Source organism: Entelurus aequoreus, linkage group LG03, assembly GCF_033978785.1.
Source record: "Entelurus aequoreus isolate RoL-2023_Sb linkage group LG03, RoL_Eaeq_v1.1, whole genome shotgun sequence".
Classification (NCBI taxonomy): Eukaryota; Metazoa; Chordata; class Actinopteri; order Syngnathiformes; family Syngnathidae; genus Entelurus; species Entelurus aequoreus.
In genome coordinates, this window is record NC_084733.1 from 12,114,441 (window position 1) to 12,139,215 (window position 24,775).

General features: G+C 34.8%; 1 protein-coding gene across 2 annotated transcripts in view; it reads right to left on the bottom strand.

Annotated features, from left to right (window-relative positions):
• Positions 1-1,353: 1,353 nt before the first annotated feature.
• The window catches only part of plekhd1 (pleckstrin homology domain containing, family D (with coiled-coil domains) member 1), a 28,580-nt gene continuing 5,158 nt past the window's right edge, over positions 1,354-24,775 (bottom strand). For both annotated transcript variants that reach the window (XM_062041232.1, XM_062041231.1), the window contains 11 exons: positions 24,637-24,726; positions 15,265-15,341; positions 15,080-15,171; positions 14,952-15,004; positions 14,761-14,855; positions 9,629-9,722; positions 9,288-9,517; positions 5,289-5,421; positions 5,085-5,229; positions 4,876-5,019; positions 1,354-1,626 (listed from right to left, as the gene is read on the bottom strand). In XM_062041232.1, the coding sequence (XP_061897216.1) occupies positions 1,472-1,626; positions 4,876-5,019; positions 5,085-5,229; positions 5,289-5,421; positions 9,288-9,517; positions 9,629-9,722; positions 14,761-14,855; positions 14,952-15,004; positions 15,080-15,171; positions 15,265-15,341; positions 24,637-24,726 (1,308 nt within the window). In that variant the 3' untranslated portion in view covers positions 1,354-1,471. The remainder of the gene's footprint in view (positions 1,627-4,875; positions 5,020-5,084; positions 5,230-5,288; positions 5,422-9,287; positions 9,518-9,628; positions 9,723-14,760; positions 14,856-14,951; positions 15,005-15,079; positions 15,172-15,264; positions 15,342-24,636; positions 24,727-24,775) is intronic.

Genomic DNA, 24,775 nt, shown 5'->3' on the forward strand with positions numbered 1-24,775 from the left:
TCAAATGTCTATTCTTGGTGTTGGCTTTTATCAAATACATTTCCCCAAAAAATGCGACTTATACTCCAGTGCGACTTATATACGTTTTTTCTTCTTCTTTATTATGCATTTTCGGCCGGAGTGACTTATACTCCGAAAAATAAGGTAAAAAATATGTTAAATGTAAATGTTAAATCCAAAAATAGATATACGTTAAATCGAAATATAAAACATTATATGTTAAATATAATTGCTTGATCCAAATTTAATGTTAAATAATAAAAACAGAAATGTTCAATCTAAATGTAAATCATAGTAGCCGGGCAGAAAGTTATGAAAATGCGGTCGGGGCAGATTAGTAAATCTGGCAGTGACAGTTCTTCAGTTCTGGGCAAAATCTGCAAGCTACTGTATACAATAAATATTTAACATATACATACACGCTAATTATGTCATGCATTTTTATACTCAGTTTGTTTTGGGGTTTTTTCGTCTTTTCTCTTATGAGTACCATTCTTTGTTTGTCTTACACTGCAAAAACTGAAAGCTAAGTAAGATGAAATATGTCAAATAAGGGTGATATTTGCTTATTTTTTGTCTGATAAGATAATTCTTCTAACTAAGCAGATTTTATGTTAAGGTGTTTTACTTGTTTTAAGTGTTTTGGTCCTAAATGATCTCAGTAAGATATTACAGCTTGTTGCTGAGATTTGATGACCTATATTGAGTAGAACATGCTTGAAACTAGAATATCAAGTGTTGCAAAGCTGTGTCATCAACACTCACAAGTATAAAACTACTTTTTTAAAGTCATGATTTCTTACTTCAAGCATGAAAGAAAAATAATCATGATGCCGAGCGCATATCATTATGTCAAGATAATGGCACTAGCACTTTAAGAATATTTTTCAACGTATTGAGCAAAAAGGTCAATTTTTTTTTCTATCAAGAAAAGTGCACTTGTTATTAGTGAGAATATACTTATTTTAAAGTATTTTTGGGTTCATTGAGGTTAGCTAATTGTACTTGTTTTGGAAAGTCTTGACAAGCCGAATGTTCTTGTTCTATTGGCAGATAATGTTGCTTAGTTCCAATAAAATACCCCTCATTTTTGTATTTTTTTCCCTTGTTCGACACTGACTTTTTGCAGTGTACTGCATTGTATATGTTCTTGCATTATTTATTCAACTGCTTTTTGATACTGATTGTCTAATAATCCTCTGAATTTGTTATATGTTATGGTTTATTATAACCGACTACGGGCTGCAAATCATATTATAATCATATTATAATGACTAAAAAGGTGACCGATTATAGTTCTGCGTTGACGTGAGGCGAGAATCCACAACAGCGATGATGTCGTAAAACTACGTGAAGATGAAAGAAGTTGTGTTTTTTGAAGTGCAGATTTAATGTGGTGGGCAAAACAAAGCTACTTGAGCCTACAAGCTAGGAGCCTAAAGAAGGTGAAGCAGGTGGTGTGAAGTGTGCGTCAGTCTTGGTCAAAGCTGGCGTCCTTACGCGCCATGATCTTGTACACGTCCTCCCTGAAGCTGCTGTCACAGGTCAGCCTGCGCGCCGTCTCCCTCAGCTCCTCCATGCTGCCGCCCTCCTCGCTCGCTGTGGCCAAGGACTTGGAGTGTTGCACTGCAGCCACACAACAAGATGCTTGGAAAGATTCCTCACTTCTTTTTTTTGTTCTACATACACTTCATATATACAGTTAAATATATAATACACAACATGTTTGTTCATATACAAAAGGGATTCTCAAATTGTGGTAGAGGCACGTGGGGGCCATCTAGTGGTATGCCAAAGAATCAATTAAATATGCAACAGTGTTACTGTTCAAATTGTGTGTGGAATTTACCCTTAATTACTTTTTACGCTAACATCTTCTTACTGTGGCTCACAACAAATGCAAACGCCACAACACAACAACTTGATGCCACAACTCAACATAAAGCCACAACACGACAACATACAGCCGCAACACAATTTTAACCACAACAACTACTGCAAATGTCACAACACAACAACTTCACGCCATGAGCACATGAAGCCATAACACAACAACATAAAGCCACAACACAATTGTAAACACCACAGCTAATGCAAATGTCACAACACAACAACAACTTGATGCCACGAGCACATGAAGCCATAACACAACAACTTGATGCCACAAATCAACATAAAGCCACAACACAACAACATAAAGCTACATTGTAAACACCACAACTAATGCAAATGTCACAACACTACAACTTCACGCCACAAGAACATGACGCCATAACACAACAACCTTATGCCACAACTCAACATAAAGCCACAACACAATTGTAAACACCACAACTAATGCAAATGTCACAACACAACAACTTCACGCCACAAGAACATAAAGCCATAACACAACAACTTGATGCCACAACTCAACATCAAGCCACAACACGACAACATAAAGCTACAACAAAACAACATAGAGCCACAACACAATTGTAAACACCACAACTAATGCAAATGTCACAACACAACAAATTCACGCCACAAGAACATAAAGCCGTAACACAACAACTTGATGCCACAACTCAACATAAAGCCACAACACGACAACATAAAGCCGCAACACAATTGTAAACACCACAACAACTTCACGCCACAAGAACATAAAGCCATAACACAACTACTTGATGTCACAACACGATTGCAAACACCACAACACAACAACATAAAGCCACAACACAATAGTAAACACCACAAATAATGCAAATGTAACAACAACTTCACGCCACAAGAACATAAAGCCATGACAACAACTTTATGCCACAACACAACAACATAAAGCCACAACACAAAAGTAAACACCACAACTAATGCAAATTTCACGCCACAAGAACATAAAGCCATAACACAACAACTTGACGCTCCAACACGATTGCAAACACCACAACATAACAACACAACAACATAAAGCCACAACACAGCAACTTTACGCCACGACAGAAAGCCACAAAGCAACTTCTCGTCACAACAACTTTACACCACAACACCATTGCAAAAGCCAAAATAAATGCAAACGTCACAACACAGCACATGAAGCCAAAACACAACTTTATGCAATAACACTAACACAGAAATTGTCTTGTATGTTCACTATTTTATTTAAGAACAAAACTGCAATAATAAACATATGTTTAATGTACCCTAAGATTTTTTGTTAAAATAAAGCCAATAAAGCAATGTTTTGTGGTCCCCTTTATTTAGAAAAGTATCGAAATACTGGTATCAGGACAACACTAGTTTGGAGTAAAGTGTACGTGTAACAAACGTACACCATCATCGTAAAGTTTCAAGTAACATTTACTGCAAAACCTACTCAGTGGCCTAGTAGTTAGAGTGTCCGCCCTAAAGATCGGTAGGTTGTGAGTTCAAACCCCGGCCGAGTCATAGCAAAGACTATAAAAATGGGAGCCATTACTTCCCTGCTTGGCACTTAGCATCAAGGGTTGGAATTGGGGGGTTAAATCACCAAAAATTATTCGCGGGCGCAGCCACCGCTGCTGCTCACTGCTCCCCTCACCTCCCAGGAGGTGATCAAGGGTGATGGGTCAAATGCAGAGAATAATTTCACCACACCTAGTGTGTGTGTGTGACAATCATTGGTACTTTAACTTTACTTTAAAATAATAAATACACCATCAATATTAAGTTTAGAGTAAAGTTTACAGTAAAGTAAAAATATATATGGCATCATAGTAAAGTTTTCAGTAAAGTAAAAAAAAATATGGCACCATAGAAAAGTTTACAATAAAGTAAAAACAAATATGGCACCATAGTAAAGTTTACAGTAAAGTAAAAAAAATGTCATCATAGTAAAGTTTACAGTAGAGTAAAACAAAAAAATATGTCATCATATTAAAGTTTACAGTAAAGTAAAAAAAAATATGGCACCATAGTAAAGTTTACAGTAAAGTAAAAAAAAAGGCATCATAGTAAAGTTTACAGTAAAGGGAAAAAAATGGCACCATAGTAAAGTTTACAGTAAAGTAAAAAAAAATATGGCACCATTGTAAAGTTTACAGTAAAGTAAAAAAAATGCCATCATAGTAAAGTTTACAGTAAAGTAAAACAAAATATATGGCACCATAGTAAATATTACAGTAAAGTTAAAAAAAAAATGTCACCATAGTAAAGTTTACAGTAAAGTTAAAAAAAGATGGCACTATAGTAAAGTTTACAATAAAGTTAAAAAAAAAAAGGCTCCATAGTAAAGTTTACAGTAAAGTAAAAACAATATATGGCACCATAGTAAAGTTTACAGTAAAGTTTTTAAAAAAATGGCATCATAGTAAAGTTTACAGTAAAGTAAAAAAATATGGCCCCATAGTAAAGTTTACAGTAAAGTAAAAAAATATATTGCATCATAGTAAAGTTTACAGTAAAGTAAAAAAATATATGGCATCATAGTAAAGTTTACAGTAAAGTAAAAAAATATATGGCATCATAGTAAAGTTTACGGTAAAGTAAAAAAATATATGGCATCATAGTAAAGTTTACAGTAAAGTAAAAAAATATATGGCATCATAGTAAAGTTTACAGTAAAGTAAAAAAATATATGGCATCATAGTAAAGTTTAGAGTCAAGTTTACAGTGCAGTAAAACATTCACTGCATAATTTTATCTAACAAATTGTTCTTAGGGTAATTTGTATTTGCTTTTTCAATGTGTATTTTACTTCTGTTTTTAAATGTTATTTTTTAGTCTGTCCTTTGCCTCTATTTCTTTGTGGTGTACAGCCCTTTGTTCTTCAACCGTGCTAGTTTTTAAAGGGCTTTATAAATAAAGTTGGTATGGTATGGCATCATAGTCAAGTTCAGAGTGAAGTAAGAAACTTACACCAGTGGCGTCTAGAAGCTCTCCTCTGGATGCGGCAGCTCTTGATGCGGCGTGCGGCCGCCTTGTGGAGATAGACGGCGTTCTTCATGATGGCCGGCAGCTTGGCTTCTATCTCGGCCGCACAGATGCACTCCTCAAAGAAGCCTGGCGACAAGAAGAGGAGGAAGAAGACATTTTGGATGTGAGCGTCCAGGCGCAGGCGGACTCACGCCTCAGCTGAGTGACGTCGCCCCTCATCTTCTCCTCTCGCTCCTTGCTGCGCTCCAGAGAGTTCAGGCCTTTCTCCAGGTCCTGCAGGGCCTCCTCCGCCTGCTTCAGACGCTTCTCCAGCTCCACGCGCGCCTCAATCTCCACCTGACGGGAAGATGGTGCGGCGGTGAAGGTGTTTGATCGGCCGACGTCAGAGCTGCTACCTGAAGCTCCGCCTCCGTCTGCTGCTTGTCTGCAGTGAGCTGGGAGAGCGACTGCTGCAGCGTTCTGGCCTGGGAGGAGTAAAACTCCCGTTCCTGCTGGAGAACCTCCGCCCGCTGCTGGTTCTCCCTCAGCCTGCAACACAACAACACAACTTTTACAAGCTTACTGACAACACAACTTCCACTTCCTGCTGCCCTTTCATGTTCTACTTGTTAGTTGACGTTGATTTACAGTTTACAAGTTTAATGTTCCTTCTTGACTGTACTTCAATGTAGAGTATATGTATAATATATTTATGTTATTCACGTGTGAATAATGCTGTATAATAGACTGTATTTATATCATTCACATGTGAATAATTCTGTATAATAGACTGTATTTATATTATTCACGTGTGAATAATGCTGTATAAAAGACTGTATTTATATTATTCACACGTGAATAATGCTGTATAATAGACTGTATTTATATTATTCACATGTGAATAATGCTGTACAATAGACTGTATTTATGTTATTCACATGTGAATAATGCTGTATAATAGACTGTATTTATATTATTCACATGTGAATAATGCTGTATAATAGACTGTATTTATATTATTCACATGTGAACAATTCTGTATAATAGACTGTATTTATATTATTCACATGTGAATAATGCTGTATAATAGACTGTATTTATATTATTCACATGTGAATAATGCTGTATAATAGACTGTATTTATATTATTCACATGTGAATAATGCTGTATAATAGACTGTATTCGTTATTCACATGTGAATAATGCTGTATAATAGACTGTATTTATATTATTCACGTGTGAATAATGCTGTATAATAGACTGTATTTATATTATTCACATGTGAATAATGCTGTATAATAGACTGTATTTATATTATTCACATGTGAATAATGCTGTATAATAGACTGTATTTATATTATTCACATGTGAATAATGCTGTATAATAGACTGTATTTATATTATTCACGTGTGAATAATGCTGTATAATAGACTGTATTTATATTATTCACGTGTGAATAATGCTGTATAAAAGACTGTATTTATATTATTCACACGTGAATAATGCTGTATAATAGACTGTATTTATATTATTCACGTGTGAATAATGCTGTATAATAGACTGTATTTATATTATTCACATGTGAATAATGCTGTATAATAGACTGTATTTATATTATTCACACGTGAATAATGCTGTATAATAGACTGTATTTATATTATTCACATGTGAATAATGCTGTATAATAGACTGTATTTATACTATTCACATGTGAATAAAGCTGTATAATAGACTGTAGTTATATTATTCACATGTGAATAATGCTGTATAATAGACTGTATTTATATTATTCACCTGTGAATAATGCTGTATAACAGACTGTATTCATATTATTCACATGTGAATAATGCTGTATAATAGACTGTATTTATATTATTCACATGTGAATAATGCTGTACAATAGACTGTATTTATGTTATTCACATGTGAATAATGCTGTATAATAGACTGTATTTATATTTTTCAAATGTGAATAATGCTGTATAATATACTGTATTTATATTATTCACATGTGAATAATGCTGTATAATAGACTGTATTTACATTATTCACATGTGAATAATGCTGTATAATAGACTGTATTTATACTATTCACATGTGAATAAAGCTGTATAATAGACTGTAGTTATATTATTCACATGTGAATAATGCTGTATAATAGACTGTATTTATATTATTCACATGTGAATAATGCTGTATAACAGACTGTATTCATATTATTCACATGTGAATAATGCTTTATAATAGACTGTATTTATATTATTCACATGTGAATAATGCTGTATAATAGACTGTATTTATATTATTCACATGTGAATAATGCTGTATAATAGACTGTATTTATATTATTCACATGTGAATAATGCTGTATAACAGACTGTATTCATATTATTCACATGTGAATAATGCTGTATAATAGACTGTATTTATATTATTCACATGTGAATAATGCTGTACAATAGACTGTATTTATGTTATTCACATGTGAATAATGCTGTATAATAGACTGTATTTGTATTTTTCAAATGTGAATAATGCTGTATAATAGACTGTATTTATATTATTCACATGTGAATAATGCTGTATAATAGACTGTATTTATATTATTCACATGTGAATAATGCTGTACAATAGACTGTATTTATGTTATTCACATGTGAATAATGCTGTATAATAGACTGTATTTATATTTTTCAAATGTGAATAATGCTGTATAATAGACTGTATTTATATTATTCACATGTGAATAATGCTGTATAATAGACTGTATTTATATTATTCACATGTGAATAATCCTGTATAGTATATATTGTCTATTGTGAGCGAACTGTGGTGCTGAATTTCCCCCAGGGATCAATAAAGTATATTCTATTCTATTCTATTCTATTTCCAACATGATAGCAGTTTCAACAAAATGTTTTCCATTTCTCTTTACAACACGCTCGAAAAGGAGTAGGAAGAAGCAGAGCTTATTTAATCCTACCCCTTTTCCACTTCACAGCAGTTTCTCACACACACAGTATATGTTCACTTCCTGTTTTCAATGTGTAGCACAGTTATATCAATGTTTTCTAAATACAACAGTCTGGAGGATGAATGCACTTATCCACTAAGTACTGAATAGTAGCTACATTACACTGGCTAGTACCAACTGTTCATTAGCCACGCTGCTAGCAACGTTTTTAGATGGCGCTTTAGACTAGCAATGCACATTAGCTACGCACTTTAGCGACATTATGTAAGATTAGCGACATGCTTTAGCTACATTGCACAGGCTTTCTTTAGCTATATTACAATAGCTTAGCTACACGCTTTAGCTACATTACACTAGTTTTAGCTACACGCTTTAGCTACAGAAAATAAATAGTTTTACATATTTGAGAAAAAAAATCAAAATTTAAGAAAAATAAAATAAAATTGTTTTCCAACTTTTTCTTTAAAAAAATGCCGGGTTTTTTTCTCTCAATTAACGAAATTGTATTCTCGTAAAAGGAGACATTTATTTTCTTGAAAAAATTATCTATTTAAAATGTAGGATTTTCCCCCAAAACAACCCCAAAACATTTTTTTCTAAGATACACAACTTTTTTCTTAATAAGCAATTATGTTTTTCTTTAAAAAATAATGCCTTTGTTTCAATGGTATACCTTTTTTCAATGTTTTTTTTTTATTTCATATGTGATATATAAATATTTTGTCTTTTTTTGAATGTGTTTTTTAACAATTAATTTTGACTTATTTACAATATTTTTTTAGTATTTTTTAATAATTTATCATTGCAACCATACTATTAAAAAATGTTTTAATTAGAGATGTCCGATAATGGCATTTTTGCCGATATATCCGATATTGTCCAACTCTTAATAACCGATTCCGATATCAACCGATATTGATGTATACAGTCGTGGAATTAACACATTATTATGCCTAATTTTGTTGTGATGCCCCGCTGGATGCATTAAACAATGTAACAAGGTTTTCCAAAATAAATCAACTCAAGTTATGGAAAAAAAATGCCATATTTATTATTGAAGTCACAAAGTGCATTATTTTTTTTTTAACATGCCTCAAAACAGCAGCTTGGAATTTGGGACATGCTCTCCCTGAGAGAGCATGAGGAGGTTGAGATGGGCGGGGTTAGGGGGTAGCGGGGGGGTTTATATTGTAGTGTCCTGGAAGAGCTAGTGCTGCAAGGGTTTCTGGGTATTTGTTGTGTTGTGTTTATGTTGTGCTACGGTGCGGATGTTCTCCCGAAACGTGTTTGTCATTCTTGTTTGGTGTGGGTTCACAGTGTGGCGCATATTTTAAAGCATTTATCGGCCGATAATATCGGACTGCCGATATTATCGGACATCTCTAGTTTTAATATTAATGTGGTGGTGAGTCATCTAATCATCTTATAAGAGATCTTACTTCTCATCAGCCTGCTCCTTCTCCTTCAGCAGCAGCTTCATCTGCTCCTCAATGTGATGAAGATCCTGCAGAAGGTCCAAGTTCCCCAACTCCTTGGCCTCCTGACACTTCCTGTTCTCTTCCTCCTCCTCCTCCTCCTCCACCTCGTCGTCATCCTCCTCCTCTTCTCCCGCCCCCTCCTTCTCTTCCTCCAGCAGCTCCAAAGTTCTCTGCTTCTCCTCAGAGAGTTGCTGCACAAACACACGCCCGAGTAAAAACCACGTCGATGCCGAAGCTGCCAAAAGTCGATTGTTGTGACGTCACAAATGTTCCAAACGTGGATCAATAAAAGTCGGAACGACCTCGATGGACTTCTGCAGCATGACGGTCAGACTGCTCAGCTCCTCCTTCTCGCTCTCCACGCCTCGCAGAGACTGAGTCGTGCCGTCCAGATCTCTGACAACAGCAGGAAAACAGCAATAGTCTGTTCCAGGGTCAAACTGTGGTGGCTTTATTATGCGTGCAGGCAATGTTTCAAATGTCATAGAAGCATACAAAGAAGTTGAACACTGCCTGTCGCGTTTCTCTGCAACTTTTTTGGATTCATATTTTGCTTTGGAAGTTGGTAGTAGTGGTTGGTGATAGTGATACATCCATCCATCCATCCATTTTCTACCGCTTATTGCCTTCGGGGTCGCCTACAGTATCTACTAATACTATAACAAATAAAGACAACATTTGGCTTAATATTATCATATTAAGGAAATTAAAAATATTAATAAAAAATATAAAAAATTATAATAGTGTCATGTTATGATTATAAAATGATAAAAAAAGATATAATTATACAATTATCTTTTTACTAATATTGTAAAAAGATTACATGTAAACGTATACAATATATTTTTATTGGTATTATATTACTATTGTTAGTAGTTATTTATTTTATATTGATAACTAATAAAAATATTTAACTCATTATATTGAAGAAATGTTAAAAAAAATACACAGTAACAATTAAATATATTACATTAAAGTGCTATCTTTTTTTTGGTGCTAAATTTACTCTTTTTTTCTGTAATTCCCCAGCCATACACTTTAGAGTCATATAACTTGGTATGTGACACCTGTTAACTGTTAGCATGTTAATGTTAGCATGCTACCATTAGCATGCTAACTTTTTGAGTTACTTTTACAACTGTTCAGCCCGGAGTCATATAACTTGGTATTTGACACCTGTTAACTGTTAGCATGTTAATGTTAGCATGCTACCATTAGCATGCTAACTTTTTGAGCTACTTTTACAACTGTTCAGCCCGGAGTCATATAACTTGGTATTTGACACTTGTTAACTGTTAGCATGTTAATGTTAGCATGCTACCATTAGCATGCTAACTTTTTGAGCTACTTTTACAACCGTTCAGCCCGGAGTCATATAACTTGGTATTTGACACTTGTTCACTGTTAGCATGCAAACGATAGCATGCTAGCAAGCTAACTTAGGCTTGCTAACCTTTTCACCTATTTTTACACTTTTTTTTCTATTTCCGCTGCCATACACCTTTGAGCCGTAGAACTTGGTATACGAAACATGCTGACTGTTATCAGGCTATCGTTAGCACACATGCTAAGTGTTAGCATTTTTATGTCAACATGCTACTGTTTTAAGGTAGCTCTGTGGCTCATTTTGTACAGTTATACCTAAAACTCACGGATTCAGACACTCGGCAACATCTAATAAGTACGGCGGCTTCCGGCCAGAGGACCAGGGCACAGATAGCAGGCCCATCAAAATTTCCGCTGGAATTTTCTAGTCTTTTTATTATTATTGTAAAAAGATTACATGCAAACGATTATTATTATATCTTTTTATTGGTATTATATTACTATTGTTAGTAGTTATTTATGTTATGTTGATAACTAATAATACAACAAATAGATTTTACTCACTATATTGAAGAAATAAAAAAATAACCACAGTAATAATAAAATATATATACAAATAGTAAAATATATCCTAATAACATTATCCTATTATAAAAAAATAACAAGAGAACTAGTACACAGGTGTCAAACTTAAGGCCTGTTTTGAATGGCCCGTGAAAGCTTGGAAATAATATGCATCAATGAAGTACTTTATCTTTCTTTCTTTTTCTATTTTGACAGAAAAAAAGACATGCACTGCATGCAGTTATATATCTTTTAAACTTTATACATCTAATAATGCAACAGATATTATATGATCATACATTCGGAACATTTTTGGGGTAAAAACATACGTAAATATCTACTTTGCCTTATGATTTCCAAGCAAGTTATCCATCAAATTGTACACCGTAAACATAATACAGATATTTTAAAAACAGCTCGGTCTTCAGAATTCTACCATAAGAAACAAACTGTTATACCATTTTTACATTTAAAGTAATACACTGTGAAAACAGCAACAACACTTTTTAACGCAAATAAACAAACAAAAAACTGGCAGCTCAATCACCAGAATTTTGTGTGACTATTTTACTGTAAATAAATCCACTCTTTTTTTTTTCTTACAGTGTAGGTAAAATATACATTTACTAATCAAATCCATGTGACAATATCATGCGGCTAATCCTTATACACGGATGTTTCTTGTATTCATGTTCCAAGAGAGGTCAGCCCAAACTGCAACGTGGCCCTCAATGAAAACCAGTTTGACACCCCTGAACTAGTATCATGTGTTCCTATTATTGTGGCGTGCCGGCAACTCGAGGGTTCCAGGGTCTGCCATTCTAGTCACTGCCGTAGTGTCCTTGGGCAAGGCCCTTTACCCGCCTGCTTAGATAATGGGTTTCACTATGTAAAGCGCTTTGAGTCACTAGAGAAAAGCGCTATATAAATATAATTCACAAATGATAATACAAATATTATAATAAGAGATGCCCGATATTATCGGCCGATAAATGCTTTAAAATGTAAAATCAGAAATTATCGGTATCGTTTTTTTTAATTATCTGTATCGTTTTTATTTTTTTTATTAAATCAACACAAGATACACTTACAATTAGTGTACCAACCCAAAAAAACTCCCTCCCCCATTTACACTCATTCACACAAAAGGGTTGTTTCTTTCTGTTATTAATATTCTGGTTCCTACATTATATATCAATATATATCAATACAGTCTGCAAGGGATACAGTCCGTAAGCACACATGATTGTGCGTGCTGCTGCTCCACTAATAATACTAACCTTTAACAGTTAATTTTACTCATTTTCATTAATTACTAGTTTCTATGTAACTGTTTTTATATTGTTTTACCTTCTTTTTTATTCAAGAAAATGTTTTTTAAATTTATTTATCTTATTTTTTTTTTTTAAAAAGGACCTTATCTTTACCATACCTGGTTGTCCAAATTAGGCATAATAATGTGTTAATTCCACGACTTTATATATCGGTATCGGTTGATATCGGTATCGGTAATTAAGAGTTGGACAATATCGGAATATCAGATATCGGCAAAAAAGCCATTGTCGGACATCCATAATTATAATACAAAAAGAGGATCTTTATAACATATTATTTCTTCAATGTAATACCAATACTAATAATGTATTATAATACACTGTATAATATTCATTGTATAATAATAATCATAATATATATTATTAAGTTTAACAAGTACAGTATAGCTTTACAATAATAATTAGAGATGTCCGATAATATCGGTCTGCCGATATTATCGGCCGATAAATGCGTTAAAATGTAATATCGAAAATTATCGGTATCTGTTTTTTTATTATCAGTATCGTTGTTTTTTTTGTTTTTTTTTATTAAATCCACATAAAAAACACAAGATACACTTACAATTAGTGCACCAACCCAAAAAACCTCCCTCCCCCATTTACACTCATTCACACAAAAGGGTTGTTTCTTTCTGTTATTAATATTCTGGTTCCTACATTATATATCAATATATATCAATACAGTCTGCAAGGGATACAGTCCGTAAGCACACATGATTGTGCGTGCTGCTGGTCCACTAATAGTACTAACCTTTAACAGTTAATTTTACAAATTTTCATTAATTACTAGTTTCTATGTAACTGTTTTTATATTGTTTTACTTTCTTTTTTATTCAAGAAAATTTTTTTTTAATTGATTTATCTTATTAATTTTTTTTAAAAAGGACCTTATCTTCACCATACCTGGTTGTCCAAATTAGGCATAATAATGTGTTAATTCCACGACTTTATATATCGGTATCGGTTGATATCGGTATCGGTAATTAAGAGTTGGACAATATCGGAATATCAGATATCGGCAAAAAAGCCATTGTCCGACATCCATAATTATAATACAAAAAGAGGATCTTTATAACATATTATTTCTTCAATGTAATACCAATACTAATAATGTATTATAATACATTGTATAATATTCATTGTATAATAATAATCATAACATATATTATTAAGTTTAACAAGTACAGTATAGCTTTACAATAATAATTAGAGATGTCCGATAATATCGGTCTGCCGATATTATCGGCTGATAGATGCATTAAAATGTAATATCGGAAATTATCGGTATCGTTTTTTTTATTATCAGTATCGTTGTTTTTTTGTTTTTTTTAATTAAATCCACATAAAAAACACAAGATACACTTACAATTAGTGCACCAACCCGAAAAACCTCCCTCCCCCATTTACACTCATTCACACAAAAGGGTTGTGTGAATGGTTCCTACATTATATATCAATATATATCAATACAGTCTGCAAGGGATACAGTCCGTAAGCACACATGATTGTGCGTGCTGCTGGTCCACTAATAATACTAACATTTAACAGTTAATTTTACAAATGTTCATTAATTACTAGTTTCTATGTAACTGTTTTTATATTGTTTTACTTTCTTTTTTATTCAAGAAAATGTTTTTTTTAATTTATTTATCTTATTTTATTAATTTTTTTTTAAAAAAAGGACCTTATCTTCACCATACCTGGTTGTCCAAATTAGGCATAATAATGTGTTAATTCCACGACTGTATGCATCGGTATCGGTTGATATCGGTAATTAAGAGTTGGACAATATCGGAATATCAGATATCAGCAAAAAAGCCATTGTCGGACATCCATAATTATAATACAAAATAATACAAAAAGATGATCTTTATAATATATTATTTCTTCAATGTAATACCAATACTAATAATGTATTATAATACATTGCATAATATTCATTGTATAATAATAATCATAATATATATTATTAAGTTTAACAAGTACAGTATATCTTTACAATAATAATACACATATATTATATTATAATAACAATATATTATACATTATTTCTTTTTATTTTATATAGGCAACTAATATTACTACTTAAAGATAATATTTGGCCCATGTTGTCATCTTGGAAATATTTCTACATAATTCCATCAAAACAAGAAATCAAATAAAAAATATAAATACACTATATATATATAAGTTATATTTGAATCGCTTACAGTTTAATTTGCTCCTGCTCAGCCTTCAGTTCCATCACCACCTCCTCAAACTTCATCTTCTCCTCCTCCAGAACTTGATTGAGACGCTGCAGCTCCTAAAACATCATCATCATCATCATCATCATCTCTAACATCTCTGACAACATCCAAGAGTGAGGAGCAAACAAAGGAAAGAAGATGCAACTTGTTACTTCTCTCTGTGCTCGCTGCTGACTCAGCTCCTCCGTCTCCTCCATCAGTTTATCTGCAAGGGCAACATGATTATTAGACAGTTTGCTTCCAGGAGTCACACTGCCCCCTAGTGGTTGCTTCCACTTGCCAAGGTACTCCTGCTTCTCCTTGGCCAGCTGCAGACCCTGAGCCTCCAGACTCTCGATCATGGCCTCGCCCAGCTGGGCGTTCTTCCACGTGCTGCAGGCGGACGTTGGAAAAAGAAGTTGCGCAATAATCACTGTAATAATAATAATAATAATAATAATAATATTTATCAATCGTCTCTCTTACACTTTGCCTGACTCCTGCAGCATCTCCATCCAGTGCAGCTGCTCCTCCTCCGACTCAGCAGCCACCACGATGGTGCCCTGTTTCACACATCTTCTTTACACTACTGACAAACATTGACTCTGAATCCATTCTAACTTTTTTGGTGAGTCCAACACTTTGTGTGTTGTTGTGGTATCGTCCTGCCAGAGTGGGCGAACTCTTACGTTCACCTGGAAACGGCTTACTTTACCAAGCAACTTCCTGTGGGTGGGGCTTGGACCGTGCTGCTCTGTGATTGGCCAGTCTGCCTTTGTTTGATTGATTGAAACTTGTATTAGTAGATTGCACAGTACAGTACATATTCCGTACAATTGACCACTAAATGGTAACACCCCAATAAGTTTTTCAACTTGTTTAAGTCGGGGTCCACGTTAATCAATTCATGGTGGGGTGTGGCTAAGCAACAACGTCACTACGCTAACAATAATAAAACCAACATCGTACACATATGTTATTGTAGCGTCCCGGAAGAGTTGGTGCTGCAGGGGATTCTGGGAATTTGTTCTGTCGTGTTTATGTGGTGTTGCGGTGCAAATATTCTCCTGAAATGTGTTTTTCATTGTTTAGTGTGGTTGTACGATATGGCACAGGTTTATGACAGTGTTGGCGTTGTTTATACGGTCACCCTGAGCGTGACATGTATGGCTGTTGATTACGAGAGTGTGTACATTATCAAAACAATCGTTAGAATTGACTCTGATCATTCTGAGTGCCAGCTTATCTTGACATCTTCAACTTAAAACCTTCATAAACCCGTCCAACGCTATAAAACAGTTGTTAGTTGAACATTATAAATGTTGTTGGGGCGGTATAGCTCGGTTGGTAGAGCGGCCGTGCCAGCAACTTGAGGGTTGCAGGTTCGATCCCCGCTTCCGCCATCCTAGTCACTGCCGTTGTGTCCTTGGGCAAGACACTTTACCCACCTGCTCCCAGTGCCACCCACACTGGTTTGAATGTAACTTAGATATTGGGTTTCACTATGTAAAGCGCTTTGAGTCACTTGAGAAAAAGCGCTATATAAATGTAATTCACTTCACTTCACTAAATAAAGGTTTATAAAATACATATATAAACACATCGTACACATTTCTACATATATATATTATGCACTGTAGTTGCTTTATTGAGTTTACAACACCCTGGCGCTGTATTGTACTGTTTTGGTTGTCCTTCTTCAAATGTTTGTTTGTAAATGTTGAACTTTATAAATAAAGGTGTACAAAAAAACAAAAACTAAAAAAATAACACGTAATGACGAAACCGGAAGTAAAAGTGAAACCCACAAGCGATGAAATTCACCCAAAGCTTTCCTTCTCTGTCTTTTAAAACTCCATGCTTTGGACAAATAAAATAGATATTAGCCTAAAAAATAATAATAATAAAAAATAAAATAAAAAATAATAAAAAATAATAATAAATAAAAACATATATATATATATATATATATATATATATATATATATATATATATATATATATATATATATATATATATATATATATATATATATTTGTATTCTTTTTTTGTAATTAATTTTTTTATCTTATTTTATTAAAAAATATATATATATACTGTATATATATTTTTATATACATATATATATATATATATATATATATATATATATATATATATATATATATATATATATATATATATATATATATATATATATGTCTTAATTAGATTATCCAAAAAATAAAAAAAAATAAAATAAAAAATAGTGCTCGATACCGTAGTAGAGCGTAATATGTATGTGTGGGAAAAAAATCACAAGACTATTTCATCTCTACAGATCGTCAGGAGATTTTAAAATCTCCTGACGATTGAGGAAACCCTCATGAAACAGGCCTGTAGAGATTAAATAGTCTTGTGATTTTTTCCCACACATACATATATATATATATATATATATATATATATATATATATATATATATATATATATATATATATATATACATACATATATATATATATATATATATATATATATATATATATATATATATATATATATATATACATACATATATATATATATATATATATATATATATATATATATGTCTTAATTAGATTATCCAAAAAATAGTGCTCGATACCGTGGTAGAGCGTAATATGTATGTGTGGGAAAAAAATCACAAGACTATTTCATCTCTACAGGCCTGTTTCATGAGGGCTTTCCTCAATCCTCAATCTCCTGAGGATTGAGGAAAGCCCTCATGAAACAGGCCTGTAGAGATGAAATAGTCTTGTGATTTTTTTCCCACACATACATATATATATATATATATATATATATATATATATATATATATATATATATATATATATATATATACATATATATATATATATATATATATATATATATATATATATATATATATATATATATATATATATATATATATATATATATATATATATATATATATATATATATATAAATCTATCAGTGCTTCTCAACATTTTTTCACCAAGTACCACCTCAGAAAACACTTGGCTCTCCAAGTACCACCATAATTAATTAATTAATAAATTACAGTAGCGTAGTAGGCCTTAATATTCATTAAAAACAAGGCGAAGGTTGAGTTAACAAGAGTATTTAATATTTTTGGCCACTCCACACAATTTGAACAGTAACACTGTTGCATATTTAATTGATTCTTTGACGTACCACTAGATGGCCCCCACGTGCCTCTACCACAATTTGAGAATCACTTTTATATATAAACAATCATATTGTGTATTATATATTTAACTGTATATATGAAGTGTTTGTATATAGTACACATATTGTATTTGCTGATGCTGCTCTGTTGTTGTGGTTGTTGCGTTTGTTGTTATCTCTGTCTTATCCCCGCAATTCCCCCTCTGTCTTCCTTTTTCTCCTCTTTCTATCCCCTCCTGCGCCAAACATGAATATAAATCCATTTGATAAAGTCAAATACAAATAAGGCAACAACAGAAGAATACCACACTTTTCTTTTGTGAAGTAAATATGTACAGCAAATATGGGCATCTACATTCAACAATATGATTTCCCCAAATAGCTGGACAGGAAAAAAACAACAACAACAACAACAAAAACAATAATTTCACCCAATAAATTAATGATTAGGGGTGTTTCAATCCTATATTGATATCAGTCCGATTACAGCAAAAAACAAACAAACAAGTATCTGATGATATCGGCTTGCATGTGATACAAGCAGTCCTTGTGCAACCATTCAACATCTAAATGTCCTCCAATAAGCACACAACCTTGTTTTTGTCTTCTATTTTAGTCAAGTTAAACATGGTGGGCTATAGGCTACTAGGAGCTAGCAGCTACACAACAGCTAAGCACACTATAAGTAGCAAACAAGCTAGACATACATCATCATGTTTGAACAATGTTGCAGTTTAAAACAGCACATTATAGTTGCATAATACTCACACACAAAAAGTCTGCGAGGCAGAAGCGTATTAAAAAAGATCCAGTAACAAACGTGTCCGCATCGTTCAACTTACTGCGTCATGAGCTTAACTTTACAAATTATCGTGACCATTCGGTGTCGCCAAAACACTAATTAAGACGTCAGAAGGTTAGTGTTGTTCATTGACTAATTCCATTTGATCAAACCTTTTCTAACATCCCACACTACAAAATAAGAGTATGTATGATTCCTGCTGATATTGTATTGGATTAATATCGGTATCGGCCCAACCCTAACGGCACCAATATTGTTTCGTATCGGAAGTGAAAAAGTTGTATTCGGACACCCCTAGTAATAATATCAGCTAATATAATAATAATAATAATAATTAAAGCCGCAAGCAGCGATGGACGGGACCGACTTTGACGGCACATAAAATCCAAACCGGAGCAGTAATTAAAACTCTTTCGTCAACTTTTAATCAAAAGGGTTCAATCTCTCTAATGTGCTAGTTTGAAGCCGACAAGACAAACGCGCTCAGAGGAGATAATGTTTGAAAAAAGGTGACCGGTTTTTACAAAACTTTTGTTTTGAAGGGGGAATTGCAAACTTCCTGTTGATTTTTGCTGGGGGTTGTCAGTGAATGAAATCTAGGTCTAAGTGAGAATAACATAGAGGTTTTTGTTTCATGTCTCTACGACATTCCTACTGGAAGTTACAGGCAGTTTTGTCTGTGTTTTCTTCCTAGGAGTAGTTTTGTCTGTGTTTTCTTCCTAAGGGGCGCTAGAGCGCAATTTTGAGTTTTGGGGTTGTTTTTTTTTTTATTAGATCGCAATTTTTGGCAGTCCTGATGTGTGTGTCCAGTTTGGTGAGTTTTGAAGCATGTTAAGGGGGTCAAATTATAGCTCCAAGAGGCAAAGGTGACTGTTTTTACAAAACTTTTGTTTTGAAGGGGGAATTGCAAACTTCCTGTTGATTTTTGCTGAAGGATGTCAGTGTATGAAATCTAGGTCTAAGTGAGACCTACATAGAGGTTTTTGTTTCATGTCTATACCACATTCCTACTGGAAGTTACAGGCAGTTTTGTCTGTGTTTTCTTCCTAGGAGCAGTTTTGTCTGTGTTTTCTTCCTAAGGGGCGCTAGAGCGCAATTTTGAGTTTTGGGGTTGTTTTTTTTTATTAGCTCGCAATTTTTGCCAGTCCTGATGTGTGTGTCCAGTTTGGTGAGTTTTGAAGCATGTTAAGGGGGTCAAATTATAGCTCCAAGAGGCAAAGGTGACTGTTTTTACAAAACTTTTGTTTTGAAGGGGGAATTGCAAACTTCCTGTTGATTTTTGCTGAAGGATGTCAGTGTATGAAATCTAGGTCTAAGTGAGACCTACATAGAGGTTTTTGTTTCATGTCTATACCACATTCCTACTGGAAGTTACAGGCAGTTTTGTCTGTGTTTTCTTCCTAGGAGCAGTTTTGTCTGTGTTTTCTTCCTACGGGGCGCTAGAGCGCAATTTTGAGTTTTGGGTTTGGTTTTTTTTATTAGATCGCAATTTTTGCCAGTCCTGATGTGTGTCCCCAGTTTGGTGAGTTTTGAAGCATGTTAAGGGGGTAAAATTATAGCTCCAAGAGGCAAAGGTGACTGTTTTTACAAAACTTTTGTTTTGAAGGGGGAATTGCAAACTTCCTGTTGATTTTTGCTGGGGGTTGTCAGTGAATGAAATTTAGGTCTAAGTGAGACCTACATAGAGGTTTGTGTTTCATGTCTTTTCGACATTCCTACTGGAAGTTACAGGTAGATTTGTCTGAGTTTTCTTCCTAGGGGGGCGCTGGAGCGCAATTTTGAGTTTTGGGGTTGGTTTTTTTTTATTAGCTCGCAATTTTTGCCAGTCCTGATGTGTGTCCCCAGTTTGGTGAGTTTTGAAGCATGTTAAGGGGGTCAAATTATAGCTCCAAGAGGCAAAGGTGACTGTTTTTACAAAACTTTTGTTTTGAAGGGGGAATTGCAAACTTCCTGTTGATTTTTGCTGAAGGATGTCAGTGTATGAGATCTAGGTCTAAGTGAGACCTACATAGAGGTTTTTGTTTCATGTCTCTATGACATTCCTACTGGAAGTTACAGGCAGTTTTGTCAGTGTTTTCTTCCTAGGAGCAGTTTTGTCTGTGTTTTCTTCCTAAGGGGCGCTAGAGCGCAATTTTGAGTTTTGGGGTTGGGCTTTTTTTATTAGATCGCAATTTTTGCCAGTCCTGATGTGTGTCCCCAGTTTGGTGAGTTTTGAAGCATGTTAAGGGGGTAAAATTATAGCTCCAAGAGGCAAAGGTGACTGTTTTTACAAAACTTTTGTTTTGAAGGGGGAATTGCAAACTTCCTGTTGATTTTTGCTGGGGGTTGTCAGTGAATGAAATCTAGGTCTAAGTGAGACCTACATAGAGGTTTTTGTTTCATGTCTCTATGACATTCCTACTGGAAGTTACAGGCAGTTTTGTCAGTGTTTTCTTCCTAGGAGCAGTTTTGTCTGTGTTTTCTTCCTAAGGGGCACTAGAGCGCAATTTTTAATTTTGGGGTTGTTTTTTTTTTTATTTGATCGCAATTTTTGCCAGTCCTGATGTGTGTCCCCAGTTTGGTGAGTTTTGAAGCATGTTAAGGGGGTCAAATTATAGCTCCAAGAGGCAAAGGTGACTGTTTTTACAAAACTTTTGTTTTGAAGGGGGAATTGCAAACTTCCTGTTGATTTTTGCTGGGGGTTGTCAGTGAATGAAATCTAGGTCTAAGTGAGACCTACATAGAGGTTTTTGTTTCATGTCTCTATGACATTCCTACTGGAAGTTACAGGCAGTTTTGTGAGTGTTTTCTTCCTAGGAGCAGTTTTGTCTGTGTTTTCTTCCTAAGGGGCGCTAGAGCGCAATTTTGAGTTTTGGGGTTGGGCTTTTTTTATTAGATCGCAATTTTTGCCAGTCCTGATGTGTGTGTCCAGTTTGGTGAGTTTTGAAGCATGTTAAGGGGGTCAAATTATAGCTCCAAGAGGCAAAGGTGACTGTTTTTACAAAACTTTTGTTTTGAAGGGGGAATTGCAAACTTCCTGTTGATTTTTGCTGAAGGATGTCAGTGTATGAAATCTAGGTCTAATTGAGACCTACATAGAGGTTTTTGTTTCATGTCTCTACCACATTCCTACTGGAAGTTACAGGCAGTTTTGTCTGTTTTTTCTTCCTAGGAGCAGTTTTGTCTGTGTTTTCTTCCTAAGGGGCGCTAGAGCGCAATTTTGAGTTTTGGGGTTGGGTTTTTTTATTAGCTCGCAATTTTTGCCAGTCCTGATGTGTGTCCCCAGTTTGGTGAGTTTTGAAGCATGTTAAGGGGGTCAAATTATAGCTCCAAGAGGCAAAGGTGACTGTTTTTACAAAACTTTTGTTTTGAAGGGGGAATTGCAAACTTCCTGTTGATTTTTGCTGAAGGATGTCAGTGTATGAAATCTAGGTCTTAGTGAGACCTACATGGAGGTTTTTGTTTCATGTCTCTACCACATTCCTACTGGAAGTTACAGGCAGTTTTGTCTGTTTTTTCTTCCTAGGAGCAGTTTTGTCTGTGTTTTCTTCCTAAGGGGCGCTAGAGCGCAATTTTGAGTTTTGGGGTTGGGTTTTTTTATTAGCTCGCAATTTTTGCCAGTCCTGATGTGTGTCCCCAGTTTGGTGAGTTTTGAAGCATGTTAAGGGGGTCAAATTATAGCTCCAAGAGGCAAAGGTGACTGTTTTTACAAAACTTTTGTTTTGAAGGGGGAATTGCAAACTTCCTGTTGATTTTTGCTGAAGGATGTCAGTGTATGAAATCTAGGTCTAAGTGAGACCTACATAGAGGTTTTTGTTTCATGTCTCTACCACATTCCTACTGGAAGTTACAGGCAGTTTTGTCTGTGTTTTCTTCCTAGGAGCAGTTTTGTCTGTGTTTTCTTCCTAAGGGGCGCTAGAGCGCAATTTTGAGTTTAGGGTTTTTTTTTTTTTTTTATTAGATCGCAATTTTTGCCAGTCCTGATGTGTGTCCCCAGTTTGGTGAGTTTTGAAGCATGTTAAGGGGGTCAAATTATAGCTCCAAGAGGCAAAGGTGACTGTTTTTACAAAACTTTTGTTTTGAAGGGGGAATTGCAAACTTCCTGTTGATTTTTGCTGAAGGATGTCAGTGTATGAAATCTAGGTCTAAGTAAGACCTACCTACATAGAGGTTTTTGTTTCATGTCTCTACCACATTCCTACTGGAAGTTACAGGCAGTTTTGTCTGTGTTTTCTTCCTAGGAGCAGTTTTGTCTGTGTTTTCTTCCTAAGGGGCGCTAGAGCGCAATTTTGAGTTTTGGGGTTGGGTTTTTTTTTATTAGATCGCAATTTTTGCCAGTCCTGATGTGTGTGTTCAGTTTGGTGAGTTTTGAAGCATGTTAAGGGGGTCAAATTATAGCTCCAAGAGGCAAAGGTGACTGTTTTTACAAAACTTTTGTTTTGAAGGGGGAATTGCAAACTTCCTGTTGATTTTTGCTGAAGGATGTCAGTGTATGAAATCTAGGTCTAAGTAAGACCTACCTACATAGAGGTTTTTGTTTCATGTCTCTACCACATTCCTACTGGAAGTTACAGGCAGTTTTGTCTGTTTTTTCTTCCTAGGGGCAGTTTTGTCTGTGTTTTCTTCCTAAGGGGCGCTAGAGCGCAATTTTGAGTTTTGGGGTTGGGTTTTTTTATTAGCTCGCAATTTTTGCCAGTCCTGATGTGTGTCCCCAGTTTGGTGAGTTTTGAAGCATGTTAAGGGGGTCAAATTATAGCTCCAAGAGGCAAAGGTGACTGTTTTTACAAAACTTTTGTTTTGAAGGGGGAATTCCAAACTTCCTGTTGATTTTTGCTGAAGGATGTCAGTGTATGAAATCTAGGTCTAAGTGAGACCTACATAGAGGTTTTTGTTTCATGTCTCTACCACATTCCTACTGGAAGTTACAGGCAGTTTTGTCTGTGTTTTCTTCCTAGGAGCAGTTTTGTCTGTGTTTTCTTCCTAAGGGGCGCTAGAGCGCAATTTTGAGTTTAGGGTTTTTTTTTTTTTTTTATTAGATCGCAATTTTTGCCAGTCCTGATGTGTGTCCCCAGTTTGGTGAGTTTTGAAGCATGTTAAGGGGGTCAAATTATAGCTCCAAGAGGCAAAGGTGACTGTTTTTACAAAACTTTTGTTTTGAAGGGGGAATTGCAAACTTCCTGTTGATTTTTGCTGAAGGATGTCAGTGTATGAAATCTAGGTCTAAGTAAGACCTACCTACATAGAGGTTTTTGTTTCATGTCTCTACCACATTCCTACTGGAAGTTACAGACAGTTTTGTCTGTGTTTTCTTCCTAGGAGCAGTTTTGTCTGTGTTTTCTTCCTAAGGGGCGCTAGAGCGCAATTTTGAGTTTTGGGGTTGGGTTTTTTTATTAGCTCGCAATTTTTGCCAGTCCTGATGTGTGTCCCCAGTTTGGTGAGTTTTGAAGCATGTTAAGGGGGTCAAATTATAGCTCCAAGAGGCAAAGGTGACTGTTTTTACAAAACTTTTGTTTTGAAGGGGGAATTGCAAACTTCCTGTTGATTTTTGCTGAAGGATGTCAGTGTATGAAATCTAGGTCTAAGTGAGACCTACATAGAGGTTTTTGTTTCATGTCTACCACATTCCTACTGGAAGTTACAGGAAGTTTTGTCTGTGTTTTCTTCCTAGGGGGCGCTAGAGCGCAATTTTGAGTTTTGGGGCTAGGTTTTATGATTAGATCGCAATTTTCACTGTGTCAAATATGGTGAGTTTTGAAGCATGTTAAAGGGTGTCAAATTACAGCTCAAAGAGGCGGCGGTATAATAATAATAAAACCTCACAAATACAATAGGGTCCTCAGTCCCAAAGGGACATTTGGTCCCTAATAATACTCACAGAGAAGTCTTCCAGGCTAATGACGAGGCCAAAGGGCATACCCATGTCTTCTGTGGCTGACACCACACATCCTCCTAGAGGAATCACTCCCTGACACACAACACACACATGTAACACACATGTAACACACAGGTGTGTG